The sequence below is a fragment of the Hyla sarda genome, chromosome 7, assembly GCF_029499605.1.
Source record: "Hyla sarda isolate aHylSar1 chromosome 7, aHylSar1.hap1, whole genome shotgun sequence".
In the NCBI taxonomy this organism is placed as follows: Eukaryota; Metazoa; Chordata; class Amphibia; order Anura; family Hylidae; genus Hyla; species Hyla sarda.
The window spans coordinates 79,550,755-79,574,017 of NC_079195.1; the positions used below are offsets into that span (position 1 = coordinate 79,550,755).

General features: G+C 42.7%; 2 protein-coding genes across 2 annotated transcripts in view; one reads left to right on the forward strand and one right to left on the reverse strand.

The window, feature by feature from the left end:
- GSTK1 (glutathione S-transferase kappa 1) overlaps positions 1-23,263 on the reverse strand; it is a 40,531-nt gene that overhangs the window by 14,775 nt on the left and 2,493 nt on the right. Inside the window, exons 2-6 of the mRNA XM_056529785.1 lie at positions 22,462-22,543; positions 15,219-15,347; positions 13,527-13,627; positions 13,139-13,174; positions 1,568-1,684 (exon numbers count right to left, since the gene is read on the reverse strand). Coding sequence (XP_056385760.1) covers positions 1,568-1,684; positions 13,139-13,174; positions 13,527-13,627; positions 15,219-15,347; positions 22,462-22,543 — 465 coding nt within the window. The remainder of the gene's footprint in view (positions 1-1,567; positions 1,685-13,138; positions 13,175-13,526; positions 13,628-15,218; positions 15,348-22,461; positions 22,544-23,263) is intronic.
- The window catches only part of LOC130281980 (protein spinster homolog 1-like), a 261,234-nt gene that overhangs the window by 14,458 nt on the left and 223,513 nt on the right, over positions 1-23,263 (forward strand). The window lies entirely within an intron of this gene.

Consider the following 23,263-nt stretch of genomic DNA (forward strand, 5'->3'; position numbering starts at 1 on the left):
GTTTGAATGTTATCGGAATCACTAAAGTCAGATGCAGGTGGGCTTCGCTCGGATGCATATTTTTTGAAAATGACCATCTACGGTACCGCGAGCGAGGCGCACCTCCATCATTAATGTTAGTATGAACAGACTTTTATAGTGAAACCAGGTAGCGGGCTAGTTCGGTCCAACTCTTCCATGTGATTTAACTTTTAATGACGTAAATGGTCACGTGAACAGTAATTTCAGTATTTTAATCATGTTTGTATAAGATGTGTCAGTCTAGGATTAAGCCCCGCAGCGGGTGAAACGCGTCAGACCATTCTTCTGTGTGTGAACTGTTTTATAAATAAAGACAAGCCTGTTTTATCTCCTACCTTGAGTGCCGGACAAAGTTGGAGTTCGTGAGACTGCCGTGGGCGGAACCGGCTGGTCCGCAGCACAGGTGGGAGAAATTATCGGCGCTGGTGCGAGCGGTGTCCACGCTTTCTATATATATGTGTATACAGCAAAATTAAAAGGTACTGTACTGTGTCACATCTTAAAGGAAAACTGTCAGCCTTTTCACAAACACTAAACCCAATACACGAAGTTATAGTGTGGGTCAACAAAAGTCCAACAATGGGTCACTTATTTAAATATGTCCAGTAGATCCTGAGATATGTCCTCCAGAAGATCCTCTGCTGAATTCAGGGAATTGCATGCAGGGGGCAGGGCTTTGCCAGCTCAATTTACATATTCATTGTCTGTGACCCTGATAGGGATGAACCTTATGTTTTTAATATGCCATTGCTGATGGAAAAATATATTTGTTCCCTAACCCATATACATCAGCTTGCAATATGCTCGTGACTACGATGGATGCCAAAACTACTGAGGAGTAAAAGACAAAATATCTGAAGAACAGAGAACCCAGAAGAGAAACTTCTGGCAAGAAATTAATGGACACTAGATATGCTAATATATACGGACACAATAATCAAACAACCAATCAAAATGTAACATGCTAATTTTGATGTAACTAAACCTCCTTTGTCCAATGTAAAAACTAAATGTACTTCCTGGATTAAACAGAACTCTTTTGGGGCAGCTGCGAGTATGCTGAGAGGGAGTTTTACCAACATCCTGTCTGGTGTATATTTTGTTATGTCGACACTTAATCGACAGCACAGTCAATCACATTTTAAAGCCTCACCCTCGGGCTATCCTTAACAACTCCACATCCTAGTGAAGTAGACTAATGAAGCCCCACCCCCTGTGCACGATTCACTGAGCTCAGCAGTGGAACTTCTGGAGGACATATGGAGGACATATCTCAGGATCTACTCAACATATTTAAGTAAGTGACCCCCTCGTTGGACTTCTGTTCACCCACATTATAACCTTGTATATTGGGTTTAGTGTGGGTAAACAGGCTGACAGTTTTCCTTTAAGACATGTCCTTTTTACTCAGGGCTCTCATCGTTTGTTCAAACGAAAGTGTGTCAAAATGGTATCTAAAACTCATAGTAAATGTCGTTGAAGTCACATAAGACAGTCTTGGAAGCAAAAAGTAAATCTGGGTCATTATGTTTATCATTTTGCTTACCCCATATTCTAAAGCTTTTTCTGTTGTTTCCTTTAGCTTGTTTTTAACTTCTGGCGAGGAAATTGTGGACAGTAATTTTTTAGCCAGGTCTTCAGGAATCCCAGCCTTCTGAGCAGCCTAAACAAGGTTAAAACAGATAATAAATAATGATTATGATATACAGCCTACACTGCGTATACTTGGTAGTCAAGTAATTTCATTATGACTGACTAATCCAGGAGAATGATTAGTTGCTTTGCAAGTCTTAAAAAACCTCAGCCTATAAACGGTGTTAAAGGGGTTGTCCACCTTCATTTTTTTATATTTTAAAGGCCCCCAAATGAATTAAAACAAACAAACTGCTACCTACTTTCCCCTCTGTTCCTGTGCTGATCCCCTGTACTTTTTTGTTCGGCACTCTAGTCTTCATCTAGAAGCAGAGGTCAGGTGACCACCACAGCCAATGAGTAGTCCTGGAATCATGGCACCCTTCACTGAGCTGTGATGCCAGAAGTACAGAGCATGACCGAGAAGAATGCTGATATTCTGTGGCGGTCATATGACCTCCACTACTAAATTAAGACTGGTGTGCCAACCATAACAGAAAAGATGGAATTATGACTTACAGATAACTCTGTTTTCTTGAATCATCGCAACAGCACCAGATGAGATTGCCCCATTCTTACTATTGGAACAGGAAGCACAGAAGATGTTTAAACTGCCCCTCCCCTGCTTAAGAAGCATTATACTATATAAAACTTAGGGAGGGATTAAAGGGTGCTGTTGTGATGATTCAAGAAAACCGAATTATCGATAAGTCATAATTTCTTCTTTTCTTTTCATCATCCTCATATGAGACATACCAGATAAGTGATGTCTAGGGATGCAGTTCATAGATAGACAGCACGGCACTACTTTCCCTTCAGGTGCAGAATGGTGATGACACGGCAGACTGGGACTGGGATTGCTGGAGGTGGTGCTCTGACTAGCAATAGTGCATGGAATCGCAACAAAGAAGCAGAGAAATAATCGGCAACTCACCGCGGCCAGCTTAGTAAATCTTCTTTTATTTCATACTCACAAAAGTATCATATGGGAAGAGGGTAGTGGGGGGACACAGGATGGCGACCAAGCTCCGTTTCGCACGATGATCGTGCTTCCTCCGGCCATGTTAACCAAACCTTAGACTGTGACTATATACAGGTAAGTGAAGGTGTGCTTCCAATCATTCCCCTGAATCCGGGTCATGTGACCCGATGATCTGGGAAGGAGGGGGAGGTACCTTTCTGTCTAGAAGCAAGCTGCCAAATCAGTCCGGTCGTTTAACCCTAAAACTCACGTCGCACTGGTTTTAACTATCCATAGAGTTTCAGCGCGAAGGAGTTTTTGGTCAATCCGTTCGCCTTTACTGAATTGTACTTTTTCCAACCCTAGGAAACGCAGGACCTCTGGGTTGTTCTCATATGCGTCCTTTACATGGGCTATTAAACGAGTCGCGCCCGGTCTCCCCGTCCGTATGGCATAATAATGCTCCCTGATACGAACGTGGAGTTGGCAACTGGTATGTCCTATGTAAAAGAAGCCACATAGGCACAAGATCGCATATGTGACATTAACAGTTCTACAAGTGATCAGCTCATTAATGGTATGATGTATGGAGCCCAGCCTTATGCTCTTTGTTTCCCAGCAAAACTTACAAAAATTACAACTCTTGCATTTAAAATTACCTGTTGGTAGGAAGTCGCCTAGCCATGTTAATTTTGCAGTTTTATTCATTCTCTGCTTCTTACTTTTATTAAGAATATTCCCTATTGTGGGGTTTCTCCTATAAGTAATACGTGGCTTTCTTTTAGCTACCTCCTTCAAATCCTCCTCATCAGATTCATGCAGGAACCAATTTCTTCTAATAGCCCTTTCAACTATCGAATTCATTGGTGAGTTTTGTAGGATAAATGTGAACCTTTTTTCACCTTTTCTCTGTTCTTTTTCTTTTAGTAGATCTCTTCTATTAATTTTATCTGCTTTTTCTCTATCATTTCTAATTACTCTCTCTGGATACGCTCTCTCTTAATCTGTTCTCTAGCTGTTCTGCTTGCTGTACGTATGTTGTTTCTTTACTATTTCGTTTCAAACGGACAAATTGTCCATACGGGATCCCTTGTTTGACAGTTGTCCTATGAGAGCTATTAAAATGCAGAAGCGTATTACGGGCTACCAGCTTCCTAAATCCTTCTGTGACTATTCTGTCATGTTCTGCTATGAGTTTTATGTCTAAGAATTCAAGTGTACTACCTCCGAATTGACTCGTAAACTGCATATTAACTGTATTACTGTTTAAGTATAGGACAAAGTCCTCGAACATTTCCTGTGGGCCAGACCATATAACCAAAATATCGTCTACATAACGGTGATATGTTTTTATGTACTTTAAGAAGGGGTTTCTCTCATTGTAAACATAATAATTTTCAAAATGGGCCAAAAATACATTGGCGTAAGTACATGAGACGGGGGTCCCCATTTTTCATCAACCTGAAAGGTATTATTATTAAGGACAAATTGGAGACCCTCAATAACGAAGTCCACAACTGGTTGGGAGGTACCTATCTGCAAAAGGGATTCTTTAACAGCCTGTACACCCGCATGGTGTGGAATTCGGGTGTACAGGCTGACGACATCAATGGAGCATAAACTATATCCCTGCTCCCAATGTATATCTTCTGTGATTTGGAGTAAATGTTTGGTGTCTTTGACATAGGACAATATCGAGCTCTGGACTGGATTAAGAATCCAATCCAGATATTGTGATAAAATTCCGTCGCTGAGCCGATCCCCGCGACAATTGGTCTACCCGGGGGTCGGCTCAGCGACTTGTGCACTTTGGGTAGGTGTCTAGGGATGGACTACAATGATGCTAAGTATTTCTCAGCCCAGGAGACCACCGTGCCTCTAGTAGCATGAGCCTTGATATAGTTAGGAACAGGTTCACGTGCTATCTTGTATACTTCAGAAATTGCAGACTTGAGCCATCTAGATATGGAAAACTTGGTAGCTTTTTTCACCTTTGTTTGGGCCTTGAAACTGAACGAAAAGATTAGTGTCCTTTCTCCATTCTTTTGTGGCTTGAAGATAATGAAGAATAGTTCTCTTTACATTCAAAGTTTGAAAAATCTTTTCTTTTTCATTTTTTGGAAATTGACAAAATGTAAAGAAGAATAATGTCCTGTGACCTAAGAAAGTTTGTTACCACTTTAGGTAGAATGCCGGATCCAGAGAAAAATTCTATCATCTAGGATAGACATGTAGGGCGCATCAATAGATAAAGCTTGGAAATAGCTTCACAAAAGGTTCCGAGTGGCACTACTTTAGTGTATATACTACTACCATTCAAAACAGTAAAAAGGATACCGTTTGTGGGTTTGCAGGTAACAGTGGGTCCCCCGGCGGTGCTAGGACAAATGATGTTCAGAATCAAAGTATGCAATTTCAGTAGAAAAAAGTAATCCTGCACTCATCGCATGGGTACCGAATATCCAGCTCCTGTTAACGGCTCTCAGTCAGCTCAGCAGACATGTATGGCGTGGGGCGCTCAGAGGCGACTGCCGGCGGTTTCACGCACAGTGATGATGAGCTTCTTCTGGCTTCTAGGATATTCGGTACCCATGCGGTGAGTGCAGGATTACTTTTTTCTACTGAAATTGCATACTTAGATAAAGCCTGGAGTTCACTTACGCGTCTGGCCGTTATGGCTACTAGAAATACCAATTTCCATGTAAGCAGTCTGATGGCGATATCCTGAAGAGGTTCAAAAGGTTTTTTGGTTAGTCCTGCAAGAACTAAATTTAAGTCGCAAGAAGGAAAAAGATTTTTTTGTTGGGGTTTAAGTCTGGAGACTGCTGAAAAAAAAAGTTGTATCCATTTATGGTCAGCAATGCATGTGTCAAAAAAAAACCTAAAGCTGCTATCTGAACTTTTAGGGTGCTGAGAGTCAAACCTTTGTTGAACCCTTCTTGCAAAAAATCTAGAATTTGTGCAAAATTAGGTTTAAATATATCCAGAGGAGAAGAACCACTTCAGGATACAAATCGTTTCCAGTATTTCCAGTAAATAGCTGATGTACTGGATTTTTTTACTCCTCAGTAGTGTGTCAATAACTTTAGAAGAAAGACCCTTTTTTTTTATTTAGGATTGCCCTTTCAAGAGCCAAGCAGTTAGCTGAAGATTCTGTAATCCCTTGTGATTGAAGAGGGCCCTGGGATAGGAGATCTTCTCTCAGAGGAAGTGGAAACGGTTGGTCCACAGAGAGCTGTTGAAGGAGCGAGAACCAACCTCTCTTTGGCCATCTTGGACAAATGAAGATTACCCGAGACCTCCCCAGACAAATCTTCTGCAGAACTCGAGCTATTAGAGGGAATGAAGGAAAGGCGTATGCTGGTTTGAAGGTCCATTCCTGTTGTAGGGCATCTTCCCCATCTGGACAATCGCTTGGGTGAAGAAATTATCCACTTTCCGATTTTTCCCGGAGGCAAAAAGGATCAACTTCTGGATGGCCTCACCTCGCTGTCAGTTGACTGAAAATCTGTGGACTTAACTCACATTCCCCTGGATCCAACCAGTGTCTGCTCATGTAATCTGCTTGCATTTCCTCTTTTCCACTTTAAGGGAACAGCAGTCATGGACAATATCTTGTCCTCCGCCCAGGCAAACAATTTCATTGATAGGTCTTGAAGCGGCTTGTGTCTCGTACCACCTTGGTGATTCACGAATGCTACTGAGGTGTTGTCAGAGTATATCTTCACATGGTGACCCTGAATGAACAATTCTGCTTCCTTCAGAGCCATAAAGACCGCTTTCAGTTCCCTGAAATTTGAGGATTGAAGGAGAGTCTTTATTGACCAAATTCCTTGAAAGTAATGATTGTTGACATGGGCACCCCACCCTGACAGACCAGCATCCGTGGTGATGGAAATCAACGTGGATGGAATCCAAGAGACTCCACTTGCCACCACAATAGGAACCTCTTTGCCAAGGGAGAGATGACCATCGTTTTCTCTAGTGAGAACTGTGACCAATCCCAGACCTTCAAGATCTGATTTTGAAGAGTGAGGGAATGGTACTGTCACCAGGGTACTGCTGGGATGCATGATGTTATGGATCCTAGAAGGGACATAGCTTCCCTTATTGAGGTAGCCTTTTTCAGATAAAATTTTCTGACCTTTAGAAGAATTGCTGACACCTTGCCCTGGGGTAGAGAAGTCATCTGGCTGCTTGAATCCTGGATCATTCCCAAGAATTTCTCTCTCTTTGATGGAAGAAGATCTGACTTCTGAAAATTTAGAATCTATCCTAGATTTTGGAGAGAAAGAATGGTTAACTGAACATGCTGGGAAAGATGATCATTTGTTGGAGCCACAATTACAAAGTCATCCAAATAAGGAATTATGGTTATTTCTTTAATTCTGAGAAACACTACCACCTCCACCACCACCTTGGTGAAAATTCTTGGGGCTGAAGCAATTCTAAAAGGGTAACACTTTCAATTGGAAGTGAAAGGTTTGTTTGTATACTAGGATCGCAAATCTCAGAAATTTCTGGTGCTGATGGAATATAGGAAAATGAAAGTAGGCATCCTTTAAGTCTATTGTCGCCATTCAGGCATTTTGAGGAATTAATGGAATTGCTGTTTTCAGAGTTTCCATTATGAAACGCTTGTAAATAGTGAAAAGATTTGAATTCTTCGGGTTTATGATTGTCCTGAACGTTCCGTTCGGCTTGGGAACAAGAAAAAGATTGGAGTAGTGGCCCTATTCTTGTTCCTGAAACAGTACAAGAAGAAAAAGTCAGCTGGAGACACAAATTCCACTTTGTACCTTTCTTTTATGGTGTTAGAATCAACTTATTTCAGGTTATCTCCATGTATCAGCTTTCCCTTTGTATTATTTTTGTTTATTTTTAAAGGGACAAAAATTATTTTTAGTTTATTTGCGCTTTTTCTTCAGGAACACCCTTTTTCCTCTCTGCAGCTTATTGAAGAATATTATCCAGAGCCTTTCCAAACATGTTTTTACCTTGAAAGGGAATGGCACACAACTTTGTTTTGGATGTTATATCCACTTGCCAGTTTTTATAACCAGAGAGCTCTTCTGGCAGAACTTGACATAGCGGCAGTTTTGGCAGCCATTCTGACAGATTCCACAGAAACATCAACTAGGAAGGCAGTGGCTAACTTTAACATTGGGATGGAAGAAAGAATCTGATCCCTAGAAGTTTTATTTTCTATATGATTTTCAAGTTGATTCAGCCACATAAACAAAGATCTAGCTACACTAATAGCAGCAATATTGTGATTTAAAAGAGCTGTGGAAGCATCCCAACCCTTGCGAAGTTGACTATCCATCTTCCTATCAAGAGGGTATTTTAATTGAGAGGCATCCTCAAATGGCAAAGGTTTTTTTTTTTATAACCTTTGCAACCTGAATATCAATCTTCCTGATATTACTTTTAAACCTTTGCCCCTCTAATTTAAAACTATGTCCTCTTGTCGTAGTTTTTCTTCTTTTAAATATGCTCTCCTCCTTTACCGTGTTGATTCCCTTAATGTATTTAAAGGTTTCTATCATATCCCCTCTGTATCCTCAGGATTAAAAGAAAATCTAGCTCTAAATTCTTTATATATAGACAGTTTTTTTTCAGGTTCTTGCCACTCATCAAATAAGACGTTTTAAAATTTTCACGGATGGGAAAAAAAAATTGTTTCTTCTTGGGTTTAAGACCCGCAAACATCTCATCTTAACCCCTTAAGGACCAAGCATTTTTTTGATTTTGCACTTTTGTTTTCTCCTCCTCACCTTTTAACCCTTTAAGGACCCGGGCTTTTTCCGTTTTTTCATTTTCAATTTATCCTCAACTTTAAAAACTCATAACTCTTTAAAATTTTCACCTAAAATTCTATATGATGGCTTATTTTTTGCGTCACTAATTCTACTTTGTAATGACATTAGTCATTTTACCCAAAAATGTACGGTGAAACGGGAAAAAAAAAATGAATGTGCGACAAAATTTATGTAAAAACACATAAGTTTTGGGGGCTTCCGTTTTTACGCAGTACATTTTTCGGCAAAAATGACACCTTATCTTTATTCTGTAGGTCCATACGGTTAAAATGATACCCTACTTGTATAGGTTTGATTTTGTATCACAAAAAAAATCATGAATACATTCATTCCCTGGTTGAACTTGATGGACATATGTCTTTTTTCGACCGTACTAACTATGTAACTATATGCAGGAAAATTTATACGTTTAAAAAATTGTCATTTTCTGAGCCCTGTAACTTTTTTATTTTTCTGGGTTCAGGGCGCTATGAGGGCTCATTTTTTGTGACGTGATCTGAAGTTTTAGCAGTACCATTTTTGTTCTGATCAGACTTTTTGATCACTTTTATTCACTTTTTTGTGGTATAAAGTAATCACAAATGCACTATTTTGGACTTTGGAATTATTTTGCGCGTACGCCATTGAACGTGCGGTTTAAAAAGCAGTATATTTTTATAATTCGGACATTTCCGCACGCGGCGATACCACATATGTTTATTTTTATTTACACAGTTTTTTTTTTATTCTTGTAAATGCCGGGCGATACAAACTTTTATTAGGGGAAGGGATAATTGAAAGGGTTAATGATTTTTTTTTTTACACTTTTCTTATGCAATATTATAGCTCCCATAAGGAGCTATAACATTGCATTTACTGATCTTTAACACTGATTGATGCATCCCCATAGGAATGGATCAATCAGTGTTTTCGGCGATTGATTGCTCAAGCCTGGATCTCAGGCTTGAAGCATTCATTCGGCGATCGGACAGTGCAGGAAGGAAGGTGAGACCTTCCTCCTGTGCTACAGCTGTTCAGGATGTCGCGATTATACCGCGGCGATCCCGAACAGCTCCCTGAGCTAGCAGGGCACTTTTACTTTCGTTTTTAGCCACGCGGCTCAGCTCAGCTATTAGCGGCAGGTCCCGGCTTCACTATGATGCCAGGCCCGGCGCGATATGATGCGGGGTCACCGTGTGACCCCGCGTTATATCGCAGGACCGGGACTCAGGGCGTAAGTTTACGCCCTGGGTCCTTAACAGGTTAAACATCATAACCCTTTTAATTTTGCACCTAAAAATCCATATGAGGGCTTATTTTTGCACCACCAATTCTACTTTGTAATGACATCAGTCATTTTACCCAAAAATCTACAGCAAAACCGGGAAAAAAAATCATTGTGCGACAAAATTGAAGAAAAAACACCATTTTGTAAATTTTGGGGGCTTCCGTTTCTATGCAGTACATTTTCCGGTAAAAATGACACTTTAACTTTATTCTGTAGGTCCATACGATTAAAATGATACCCTACTTATACAGGTTTGATTTTGTCGTATATTTGGAAAAAATCATAACTACATGCAGGAAAAATTAATTAATTTTAAATTGTCCTCTTCGGACCCCTCTAACTTTTTTCCACGTACAGGTTAGTATGAGGGCTCAATTTTTGCGCTGTAATCTGAAGTTTTAATCTGTACCATGTTTGTTTTGATTGGACTTTTTGTTCGCTTTTTATTCCTTTTTTCTGGTATAAAAAGTGACCAAAAATACGCTATTTTGGACTTTGGAATTTTGACCTTGACTGTGGTTTAATTAATTTATTTTTATAGTTCGGACACTTACGCACGCGTCAATACCACATATGTTTATTTTTGTTATGTTTATATATTTTTATATGGAATTTGGGAAAAGGGGGTGATTCAAACTTTTAATAAGGAAGGGGTTAATGTGTGTGTTTTTAAACTTTTTTTTTTTTTTTTTTTTTAACACTTTATCATTCTGAGCGCCGGAGCTGACGCAGAAGGAGAGGTAAGCCCTCAGGCTACCTCAGCAGTGGATCGTCCCCATGCAATCGCGCTGCGGGGGGGGGGGGGGGTTGTGATCCACCCCACTGGACCACCAGGGATGGAATAAAGGCATCTTTAGATGCCGCTGTCAGCTTTGACCGCGGTGATCTAAAAGGTTTAATAGCCGGCCGCATTGATCGCCGCATGTCGGCTATTAACGCTGCCCCCCAGCTACAAGAATCAGCTGGGGGCCGGCTGGTATGACGCGGGCTTGAGTCGGGAGCCCGCGCCACACGACCTTAATGGCCATTGGAAAAGTATACACGTCCATGGTCATTAAAGGGTTAAATAGCATGAGTAACTGGAGGATCATCAATATTCATTGAGGCTTTAACAGCTGCCATTAGAATATCCCTATCCTCTGCAGAAAAATAATACCTTTTAACTTCAACTTTTTGAGGAACAGTAGGTAATTCATCCTAGGACTCTTGATCAGAAGAAAGGACCAGATCTGAGTCAGGGTCTGAATCAACAACAATAGAAGGTTTGAGCTTTTTAGAGGGAGGAGGTTCAATCCCTGTGGGGGAGGTAAAGCTCCTGCCACTGATGCTTTAACTTGAAAATTAATCATATTTTTTTTTAATTCATCCATGAAGGAAGGAGTTTCCTGTTGCACAATTTTTGCTGTAAAGGAAGTACACGGGTTTAGCATGACCTTCTGGAAATTTTTCAGAGCATAAGGCACTTTTTTTTATTTTTGCCTTGGCTCCCTTTGTTTTTTTTTAGCAGTCTCCTTGTTGCCCTAAAAAATAAAAAAAATAAGAGAAAGAAGGAACCCAAATAGTAAGGGAACTTTAAATAAGATCCCACCCCTAGAAGTAGGTGAACCCCAAGGGGCAGCTACTTACTGGGCTAGACATCCTAGGATGCTCTGCCGATTCAGAGCGGGCCGTGTCAGCAGGTTCCATAATGACAGGAGACACATGAAGTGCTTACCTTACCTTATATACTCAGATTCGAAGCTGACCACTGCAGGGCCCTCCCTTACCGGAAACTTAAAATCTGCACGCCAGAGGTGAACTTCCGGCTCCCGGCGTCCCGTCATGCTGCGTGCAACCGTGACGTGACACGGAGCTCCCGGAACACAACGGAAGCCGAAAAAGATCTGGAGACCCATCTGGAATCCATTCCATGCTGCCGGAGAGGGAACTGTGACGTCACATGTGGCACCTTGAAGTGACGGAAGCCGAAAGAAGCTAGGGGAAACACGAGCATGCGCCCGCGACCCCTGCATCTCATACCTGGGTCCGGAAGGCACATATTCAGTATACAGCGACTCAGAGCGGAGACCACAGGAGGGGGACCTGAACATTGCCAACTTGCACCGCCTGGCTAAAGCTACTGATCCCACCGCCAGCCCTAGGACCAGGAGGTAAACCTCATGCTTCCTATAGGAACAGGAGACACTGAGGGGTTATCCGGGGAGGAGCCTTTAAAACTCCTTCTGTGCTTCCAGTTCCCATTGAATTAATGGGGCAATCTCATGTGGTGCTGTGCGGAAGATGAAAAGAAAATCAGCGTTGCAACGGAGAGGAAAGTAAGTAACTTATTACTGTATTTTTCGCCATATAGGACGCTCTGGCATATAAGACGCACCCAATTTTAAAGGAGTAAAATCTAGAATACAATGTAAAGTATAGGACAGTGATCTTCAACCAGCAGACCTCCAGATGTTGCAAAACATGCCAGGAATAGTAGTTTTGCAACATCTGGAGGTCCGCAGGTTGAAGACCACTGGTATAGGAGGTAATACTCACGTGCCCCCGCCGCTCCGGACCCGTCACCGCTGCCCTGGATGTCGCCCTCCATCGCTGTTGCCGCGTCCCCGGGGTGTCCCCGTCGCTCTGGAACGTCTCTGCTGGCCAGTATCCTCGCTCTCCTTCGCCGCCATCACGTCGCTCCTATAGGATGACGGGACGGCATGCGCGACGACATGATGACGACGAAGGAGAGCGCCGGCCATGCAGGGGATCCCAGCACGGAGCAGACACCGAGGAGACAGGTAAGGTCCCTCCCGGTGCAGCCGGGTTAGTGTCACTTTCGCTTCAGACGCCGCGGTCAGCTTTGATCGCGATCGGTGATGTCCTGTATTAGCCGCGGGTCTGTTGATGGCCGCAGGGTCCGCCGCGATAGGACAGGGTTTTAATGTGTATTCGCTGTATAGGACGCACCGATTTTTCACTCCCAGTTTTGGGGGAAGAAAAAGAGCGTCTTATAAGGCGAAAAATACGGTACTTAAATTCATTTAGGGCCTATAATTTTTTTATTTAAATTTAGTTTAAAGTGGAATAACTCCTTTAACTATTTGATCACTGAAAGCGCTTTTATAGTGTAACAAAACGTACTGGAGAATTAAAGGGGTATTCCGGGCAAAAACATCTTCTCCCCTATCGAAAGGATAGGGGATAAGATGTCTATGCGTAGCTGCGTCTGAAGTTTCGACAGGGGACAAGATGTTTTTGCGCGGAATACCCCTTTAACTTTTACACAATTCTACACCTATCCTTAAAATGCACAGGGTTGCAGGGACTTTGGGAGCACCATAGATCAGAAGACTGTACCTCCATGATAGCAAGAAAAAAACGTAACTTTTTCTGAAATCATAGGTACATTTGGATCACACAGAAGGCAGCAGTTGTATGGAGCTTTATTCTTACCTGAAGTATGCTCTCTGGCTCGGTAATATCTTTGTCCTGTAAGATGGATATACAGTTTTGTAAGACAGCTAACACAATGCATTATAGACCGCAATATTATAAAAAGAAAACTGAGTGCATGTAACCAGACCGAAAAAAATGCCTCATGTTCAGTATATTCAATTACTTTAAAAACTGTACAATAAAGTAGTGCATTTGTTTATCAGGCAGATCTGCACAATGTAGGTTATTTTGTCATAAAATAAAAATGTTTCATGACTACACAAACAATACCTGATACCATACATTTTGTTTTTGTTCTTTCTTTTGAAACGGAAAAAAAAATGTTATTGAACAAAGTCTAATGGACCTAATACTATAGCACATGATCACATGATATAACACCAACCTCAGACCAGATTCGCACCCACAACTCCCGAGAGACCTTCTCGACGAACTCTGGATGTGACATCTGAACAGCCGTTACAAACCGCATGGCTGAAAGACTCCCTGTAAATAAAGCCAAATAATTAGAGAGGATTTTTCATAATTTTGCAGCCTCTGGTGCCCTGATTCCAAAGCGGTTTTTATTATGTTTTAATATGTAAACGCAGCACCCCCAAACCACCATAACCCCTACCCCGGTCCAAAATTACAGAGATGTTATGATTTAGCTATCTGCACTTTTTCCTGAATAGTCAGAAAGGTGTGATATTCATAAAAAAAAAAAAAAAAAAAAAAAATGCTAAGTGTGAGTATGAGGTGTGGGGCAGTGAACCAGGCATAGGTGTGAGTATGAGGAATGAACCAGGCTCAGGGGGTGTAAATAGAGGCTGCGGGCATAAATCAGGCTCAAGAGGTGTAAATATGAGGCTTAACTGTGCAAAATAGGCAAAGGGGTGTAAATATGAGGCTCAGGGGTGTAAATCAGGCTCAGGGGGAGGATCTGGCTCAGGGAGTGTAAATAATGCTCACCTTCCTCCAAAAGCCTTCAGCTTATGGTCAGGGAGAGAGTAAGATAGCTGCAGTTACCCAATGCTGGCATCACTATCTTTTAGGAAGGATACAAGTAAAACTAAAAGCGCCATCCTGTTGCCTGAGGCTAGCATCGATACTCGCGTTATCAGATGGACTGCCTGATGCTCCGTCCCGGGAGTCCTTTATACTTGAATGGAGCTTCCAGGATGGTACATCAGGCAGTTTGATAACGTGAGTATCAATGCTTGTCTTAGGCAGTGCTTGTATTTTAGTTTTGCCCGTATCCTGTCACTGGCTGAAACAATAGCACCACTTTAAAGGGGTACTCCGGTGAAAACCTTTTTTCTTTTAAATCAACTGGTGGCAGAAAGTTAAACATATTTGTAAATTACTTCTATTAAAAAATCTTAATCCTTCCTTTACTTATTAGCTGCTGAATACTACAGAGGAAATTATTTTCCTTTTGGAATGCTCTCTGATGACATCACGAGCACAGTTCTCTCTCTTCTGACGTTATTATAATAATAATAATAATAACACTTTATTTATTGTTGTCCTTAGTGGGATTTGAACCCAAGTCCCCAGCACTGCAAGGCAGCAGTGCTAACCACTGAGCCACCATGCTGCCCTTAGCATACATCTGCTTCGCATGGTTGCTAAAAATGGACAGAGATGTTAGCAGAGAGCACTGTGCTCGTGATGTCATCAGTGTTCCAAAAAGAAAAGAATTTCCTCTGTGGCATTCAGCAGCCAATAAGTACTGGAAGGATTAAGATTTTTTAAAAGAAGTAATTTACAAATATGTTTAACTTTCTGCCACCAGTTGACTTAAAAGAAAAAAGGTTTTCACCGGAGTACCCCTTTAAAAATAGGGTGATGTCGACTGCAGGTTTTGGATCCCAATTTTCAACTCAACAGTGGCAAGAACTAGACTGGGAACTCATAAATTGATACTAACAGGACAGTTGACAATCCATTGGGTCCTAAGCAGAATTATATGCTTATATCCTAAAAGGATGCAAAAAAAATTATGTCCAAATGTACCCTATCAGTATATGATGCAGCCTCCATTTTGCACTACACAGACAATGCTCCCCGCCTTCAAGATAAAGCAGAAACTAACCCTTCTTAATGACAACATGAAAGAAATCACTTGGCTGTTGTAAAGGAACCTGATAAAACTCAGATAGCCGTTTCATGTCCTTTGCCATGTAGGCGCCTCTCTTTGGAACCATGGCAGGTGGGGAGTTACCTGTTTGAGACATAAAAAAAAAAAAAAAAAGTCATTACTGATACTTGACGCATTTCAGTTCAAAACCTAATCCGACTGGGCAACTGGTCACCTACTTACAAGAATGATTGTGGTGAGAGTGATACAGGACAAAAACCTGTAACAGGGTAAATTCACATGGGGCAGAAATGCTGTAGACCTTACCAGCAGATTTTCACCAGAGAAATCCACAGCAGAAACACAGTACCAAGCAAGTGAATGAGATTTTGCATAACACATCCACACAAACTAAAATGAAGCATGAATATTATCTTCTGTGCCATGACTGTTCAGAATTTTCTCAGCATATTTCACCCCTGTCAATGTAGCTAGGGGTAAATCCACAGAAGAATTCTGCACACACAGATTTTTGCTTCAGATTCACCCAAAAGTCAAGCGACAAAATAATGTCTAGTTTAAACAATGAATGATTTCTTGTTTGAGAATCCTTATAATCAGGGGTTAAGTCCTGGAAAAAAAAAAAAAGTGTGGGAACTCTTACACATAAGGGCTTCAGCACTCCTGCTAATAGAAATGGTGTTCCTGCTGTGCAAAAAGTGCAGGGACTCAGTTCCCACATGTTCCTGCAGGACTTGAGCCCTGCTAATAATTCACAAAGTGAAGATATTGCCAACTAAGCTCTGCATGTTGGCTCCTTATCGGAGATGGAGTTTGGTCTATTCCTAAAACAGACCTTCACTCTGGTTGCACTTTTAAATGGACTTTGATTTATATACAATGAGGGTGCTTGCATAAATCAGACTTTAAGCATACTATTAGTAGTGCCATAGGTGAAGGGATCTTCTCATGAACACAAGCATTTTTGTACAGATTTGTCATCTCCCCTGATATGTGAGGTGTCCCAGTACAGGATGTTGTCCTATCGGCTAAATATTTGCTCAAGCACCTCTGGTGTCATTGTTCTGGTGCCACTGCTCTAAGGTGTTCTGTTGTCATGTGTTTTTTATGCTATGTTATAATCAATTATGTTACTGTAACTTTAAGGAAGTTTTGCAGAGTAACCCAGGTGACCATGATGCCCCCCAACTTTATCCTTTATATAGTGTAGGGAAAGGGAGGAGCTGTTCAGTTGGAGAAAGGAGTCTAAGATCAGTTATTAGGAGTTTGAGAGCTAAGAAAGGCTATGTTCACACGAAAGGAATGTCCGCAAAGAGAATGTCCATGCGGACATCCCAGACACTGCAGGGCGCCAGCATAATATATGCCGGCTCTAGGACCACATATGAATGCGCGGTCTGATAGATGGCTATGCATTCCGTGCGGACTCAAGACAAAGAATAAATGTCCGTGTCCACAGAGCTGCAGAATCTCCGTGTCTGCTTCCAATGCAGAATCCGGCACGGAAATTCTGAAGTGTAAACATGGACTAAAAGTGTGTCTGAGGGGATCGGAGAAGGCGTTAGCAGGAAAAGAAGTTCACAGCCTGAAGCCACGCCATTCTCAGGGAAAACCCCATCGCTCAGGTAAAGTTCAAGCCTGGCAGCAAGCACAATGCTCCATGGGAAAAATTATCTTCAGTCAGTCAGTATAAATTCTCTAATTCAGTGTTGCGGTCAGTGATCACAAGTCTGAATCTGGGCAACTACAAGTCGCAGCCAGGTGACAGGCTTTCCGGGCTCACTTTGCACTTTACCCTGCACAAACCTGTACTGTTAAGGATTTAACAACATTCCTGTCTCAGTAAAGATGGTTTTCCGTAACCTCGCATTGTGGTCATTATTGTCTCTGTGCTTGGCCCAGGAGATCTATCTAAATTTCGCAACGTGGAGGTTAACGTTGCCCTGGCATCACGGACTGTGTATTACATTGTTCACCCCATGATCAGCACACCTGTTCTTTTCAGTATGCTGGCAGTGATGAACAATATAAGGCAGTGTACAGACACACAATCATTAGTAACAACCAGTTGTCAATGCTTTCACAAGTATAATTATCATTTTTAGTCCACAGAGCCATATGAGAGCTTGTGTCTGCGGGACCAATTGTGCTTTGCATTGACACCTATAATTTTACCACAAAAACTATGGTGAAAAAAAAATATATTATATGTTGGGGGAAACTGAAAAAAAATAAAAAAATGCAATATTGTCATTTTAGAGAATTTCCTTTTTACTCTGGGTCAATACGATACCATATTTACATACCGTATATACTCGAGTATAAGCAGAGTTTTTCAGCACGATTTTTCGTGCTGAAAACACCCCCCTCGGCTTATACTCGAGTGAACTCTCCACCCGCAGTGGTCTTCAACCTGCGGACCTCCAGAGGTTTCAAAACTACAACTCCCAGCAAGCCCGGGCAGCCATCGGGGATGATGACAGGTGATGATGATGATGAGGGTCTGGATGATGACAGGGTGATGAGGATGTTAATGACGGGGGTCTGGATGATGACAGGGGGGGATGATGTATTTCCCACCCTAGGCTTATACTCGAGTCAATAAATTTTCCTGGGATTTTGGGTTGAAATTAGGGGCCTCAGCTTATACTCGGGTCAGCTTATACTCGAGTATATACGGTAGTTATTTTATTTTACTACTTTTAAAAAGGGGTACTCCTGAGGAAAACAACTTTTTTTTTTTTTTTTTTTAAATCAACTGGTGACAGAAAGTTAAAGGGGTATTCCAGGCCAAAACTTTTTTTTTATATATCAACTGGCTCCGGAAAGTTAAACAGATTTGTAAATTACTTCTATTAAAAAATCTTAATCCTTCCAACTTTCCGGAGCCAGTTAATATATATAAAAAAAAGGTTTTGCCTGGAATACCCCTTTAAAACAGATTTGTAAATTACTTCTATTTAAAAATCTTAATCCTTCCAGTGCTTATCAGCTACTGTATGCTCCACAGAAAGTTATTTTCTTTTTGAATTTCTTTAGTGTCTGACCACAGTGCTCTTTGCTGACACCTCTGTGCATGTCAGGAACTGGAGTAGGAGCGAATTCCCATAGCAAACCTCTCCTACTTTAGACAGTTCCTGTGACTGTGGTCAGACAGAAAATAAATTCAAAAAGAAAAGAACTTCCACCGGAGAATACAGCAGGATTAAGATTTTTAAAGAGAAGTAATTTACAAATCTGTTTAACCTTCCGACACCAGTTTAAAAAATAAATAAATAAAAAAGTTTAGTTATTTTCCACTGGAGTACCCTTTAACCACTTAGGGGCCCACGGCGTACAGGTACGCCTTCGCTCCCTGGTATTTAAGGACCCAGGGCGTACCTGTACACCTGTGGGAATTTCAGTCTCCGCCGCGCACAAGGGCGGGGACCGGACCGGGATGACTGCTGATATCCATCAGCAGCCATCCCGTGTAAATGCCCAGGGGGTCCAGAGGGCGTCCCCCCACCCCCATGTCGGCGATTGCCACAAATCGCTGGTGAATACACGGGTCTCCAATGACCCAGAAAATTAGGGGGATTGGGGGTTGTCCAAGACACCCACGATCCCCCTGAAGGGATAGGAGTGAGGTGGCAGGGGTGCCACCCCTCCTATCCCTGCTATAGGTCGTTCAGAAGCGACAACGCTTTTTAACGTTCGGTTCCCCCGCTCTGCCCACCCACTGTAGTGCAGGCAGAACAGGGGAACCGTCGGTGACCAGCGCAGGCGGTCCACTTACCATTGTCGGAGGCGACGAACGGCGGGGATGACGTGAGTCCCCTAGCAACATCTGGAGGGCTACAGTTTGGAGACCAATATACAGATATTGCAAAACTACAACTCTCAGCATACCCAGACAGCTGTTTGCTGTCTGTGCATGCTGGGATTTGTAGTTTTGCAACATCTGGAGGGCCACAGTTTGGAGATCACTGTGCGGTGGTTTCTTAACCGTGGCCCTCTAAATCTTGCAAAACTACAACTCCCAGCATGCACGAACAGCAAAAGGCTTTCTCGCCATGCTTAAAGTTGTAGTTGCGTACCTCAAGCTGTTGCATAACTACATCTCCCAGCATGCCCTTCGGCGATTAGTACATTCTGAGAGTTGTAGTTTTGCAACAGCTCGAGGCACACTAGTTGGAAAATACTGAGTTATATAACAGAACTTAACTGAAGGTTTTCCAACCAGTGTGCCTCCAGCTGTTGCAAAAGTACAACTCCCAGCATGCACGGTCTGTCAGTGCATGTTGGAAGTTGTAGTTTTGCAACAGCTGGAGGTTTGCCCACCCCCAATGTAGCTGGGTCTACACAGAGTTTCCTGCTTCAAGTTTGAGCTGCGGCAAATTTTTTATTCTGGTGTTTCCCCATACTTTTTACTTTCACAAGAGGTTAAAAGAAAAAAGACCCCCAAAATTTGTGACGCAATTTCTCCCAGAAATACCCCATATGTGGGCGTAAAATGCTCTGCGGACGCACAACAAGGCTCAGGAGTGAGAGCGCACTATGTACATTTGAGGCCTAAATTGGTGATTTGCACAGGGGTGGATGATTTTATAGCGGTTCTGATATAAGAACAAAAAAAATAAATACCCACATGTGACCCCATTTTGGAAACTACACCCCTCATGGAAGGTGACAAGGGGTATAGTGAGCCTTAACAGCCCACAGGTGTTTGACGAATTTTCATTAAAGTTGGATGGGAAAACGAAAAAAAAAAAGTTTTTTTTTTAACTAAAATGCTGGTGTTACCCTAAATTTTTCATTTTCACAAGGGAAAATAGGAAAAAAGCCCCCACAATTTTTAACCCCATGTCTTCTGAGTAAGAACATACACCATATGTGGATGTAAAGTGCTCTGCGGGCGAACTACAATGCTCAGAATAGGGGGAGCGCCATCGGGCTTTTGGCGAGAAAATTTGTCCGCATTTGAAGGCCATGTGTGTTTACAAAGCCCCCATAGTGCCAGAACAATGCCCCCCCCCACATGTAACCCTATTTTGGCAACTACACTCCTCACGGAAAGTTATAAGGGGTACAGTGAGCATTTACGCCCCACAGATTTTTGGAACAGTGGTCTGTGAAAATGAAAAATGTAATTATTAATTTTGTCAGGGGTGTACTTTCCAAATTGGGGTCACATGTGGGGGGGTCCACTGGTTTGGGCTTTGTAAACGCACAAGGCCCCCAGACTTCTTTTCCAACCAAATACTCTCTCCAAAAGATCAATGGCTCTCCTTCCATTCAGAGCATTGTAGTGCGCTAGCAGAGCACTTGATGTCCATACATGGGGTATTTCCATACTCAGAAGAAGTGGGGTTACAAATTTTGGGGGGCATTTTCTCCTATTAACCCTTGTAAAAATGTATTACTGTATATACTCGAGTATAAGCCGACCCGAATATAAGCCGAGGCCCCTAATTTCACCCCAAAAACCCAGGAAAAGTTATTGACTCGAGTCATCATCCCACACCACTGCTTGTCAATGTCTGATTTGGTCTTCAACCTGCAGACCTCCAGATGTTCCAAAACTACAACTCCCAGCATGCCCGGACAGCCATCTGGAGGTCTGCAGGTTGAAGACCACTGCCCGGGCCTTCGTCATCATCCAGTCCCCCCGCTCCCCCATTTAGTTTTGTACTCACCTCCGCTTGGCGTGACGTTCGGGTGAGCTGGTCCAGGCCATCTGTGCTGCAGGACCGTCCAGTGGGGAATAATGACGTTGCCTTGACGACGACGCACAGGGATGCAACGTCCCTGTGCGTCGTCGTCAAGGCAACGTCATTATTCCGGGGCCGGGCACGAAGAAGAGGCCCACCCGGTGAAGATGGACAGCCCGGAACGACCATCCCTCCCCACCGGACGGTCCTGCAGCACAGATGGCCCGGACCAGCTCACTCGAACGTCCCGCCGAGCGGAGGCGAGTACAAAACTAAAGGGGAGAGGGGGGGGGGGGCTGGATGATGACGAAGGCTCGGGCAGTGGTCTTCAACCTGCGGACCTCCAGATGTTTCAAAACTACAACTCCCAGCATGCCCGGACAGCCAATGGCTGTCCGGGCTTGCTGGGAGTTGTAGTTTTGAAACATCTGGAGGTCCGCAGGTTGAAGACAACTGAGGGAGGAGAGTTCACTCGAGTATAAGCCGAGGGGGATGTTTTCAGCACGAAAAATATTTGGGGAACAAAACAGCATTTTAGTGAAAAAAAAAAAGGTTTCTTCATTTACACATCCAACTTTAACGAAAACTCGTCAAACACCTGTGGGGTATTAAGGCTTACTGTACCCTTTTTTACGTTCTTTGAGGGGTGTAGTTTCCAAAATAGTATGCCATGTGTTTTTTTTTTTTTTTTTGCTGTTCTGGCACCATACGGGCTTCCTAAATGTGACATGCCCCCCCAAAAACATTTCAGAAAAATGTGCTTTCCAAAAGCCAAATGTGACTTCTTCTCTTCTGAGCATTGTAGTACGCGCACAGTGCACTTGATGTCCACACATGGGGTATTTCCATACCCAGGAGAAAATGCAGAGTCAGCAATCCAAGAGAGCGATTAATGGCCGCAGCTCCCTTATATGGGCAGGTGCTGAGCGGTTTTGGATTGGTCCGTACAGCTGTCACTCACCGTTACACGGCATTGTGGGTGAACATGTGACACAAGAACCACCTAAGGTCCTTCAACATACCATTGAATTCTGAGTAACGGGTCACATGACCTAAGGTCCTGCGAAGCCAAACAAGTGAGTAATGAAATATACATATTTACAATAATAACTTTATAAATAACTTATTAAGGGGTGACTAGGGGATAACTAGGAAAGCGGACCCCCACAGTCCAAGGCACAGTATGAAATATGGTGCCGGGACACCACAGATGTGCTAGGACCACCAGAGTGGGAACTGCTGTTACATTGCTGCTCTGCATTCTGGCTCATAGAAGGAGGAGGAACAAAAAGGCTCATCCTATGTGATAAAAAAAATAAAAAAAAAAGCTTTATACATGCCTTAATATAGGGTTTATTTTAACATTTTAAAGGATTCTTATCGAAATTGTTGGCCTATGCTTTGGACCCACCACATAGTGAAGAGCAGGTGAGCTTGGCACTGTACGTTGTTACATTCATCTGAATGGGAAGAGCAACAGTACCGAGAACAGCCTCGTGTACAGACGAACTGCTGTCCCTGCTCTACTTTCTAGTCTTACTTACCAGTTGTATGCATTATTGCCCCGAGATATCCAGGTCGTAATTGGACATCTATGTTCCATATGTTCTTATATCTGCATAGTATCTGTTATATATATAAAAAAAAAAACTTTATTATTTAAATAGAACATATAATACAGGTAAAGTCAACTGTGTTTTACATTGTACATCATTTGGGCAAATGATAGATTAGATACGATTGTGAGAGTCACTTAAATGACATCTGCAGCGGTATATAACTTATCCTCTATCCGCAGGATAGGGGATAAGTGTTTGATTGGATGGGGTCCGACCACTGGGACCACCCAGGATCTCCCATATGGGGTCCCGACACTGCCGCAGCTCACTGAGGTCTACAGACGCATCTCCTCCATTCAGCTCTATGGGAGAGGCGGGAATGCATGAACGGTGCATCTCCACCTCTCCCATAGATACATGAAGGTGGCGTATTGGCCACGGCGTCATGCTGCGGCCGACACGCCTCCTGCATGGGGACAGCCACAGCAGAGCCGGGGGCCTGTACAGGAGATTGCGGGGGTCCCAGCGGTCGGACCCCCAGGGATCAAACAAATTCTCTATCCTGCGGATAGGGGATAAGTTACATACCGCAGCAGATCTCTTTTAAAGGGGATATATGGGGACCTTTAAAAGAAAGAAAAAACACCACATGGTGTGGAGTGTACAAATATAGTCCCCCTGGCTTGTTTCTGGCACCATTTACTGCTCCCCAATGCACCGTCCTCCTCTGCCCACTGCTACATTTTCGCTCTGCTCCTTCCTCCTTCACTGCATCTTAACCTGTTGG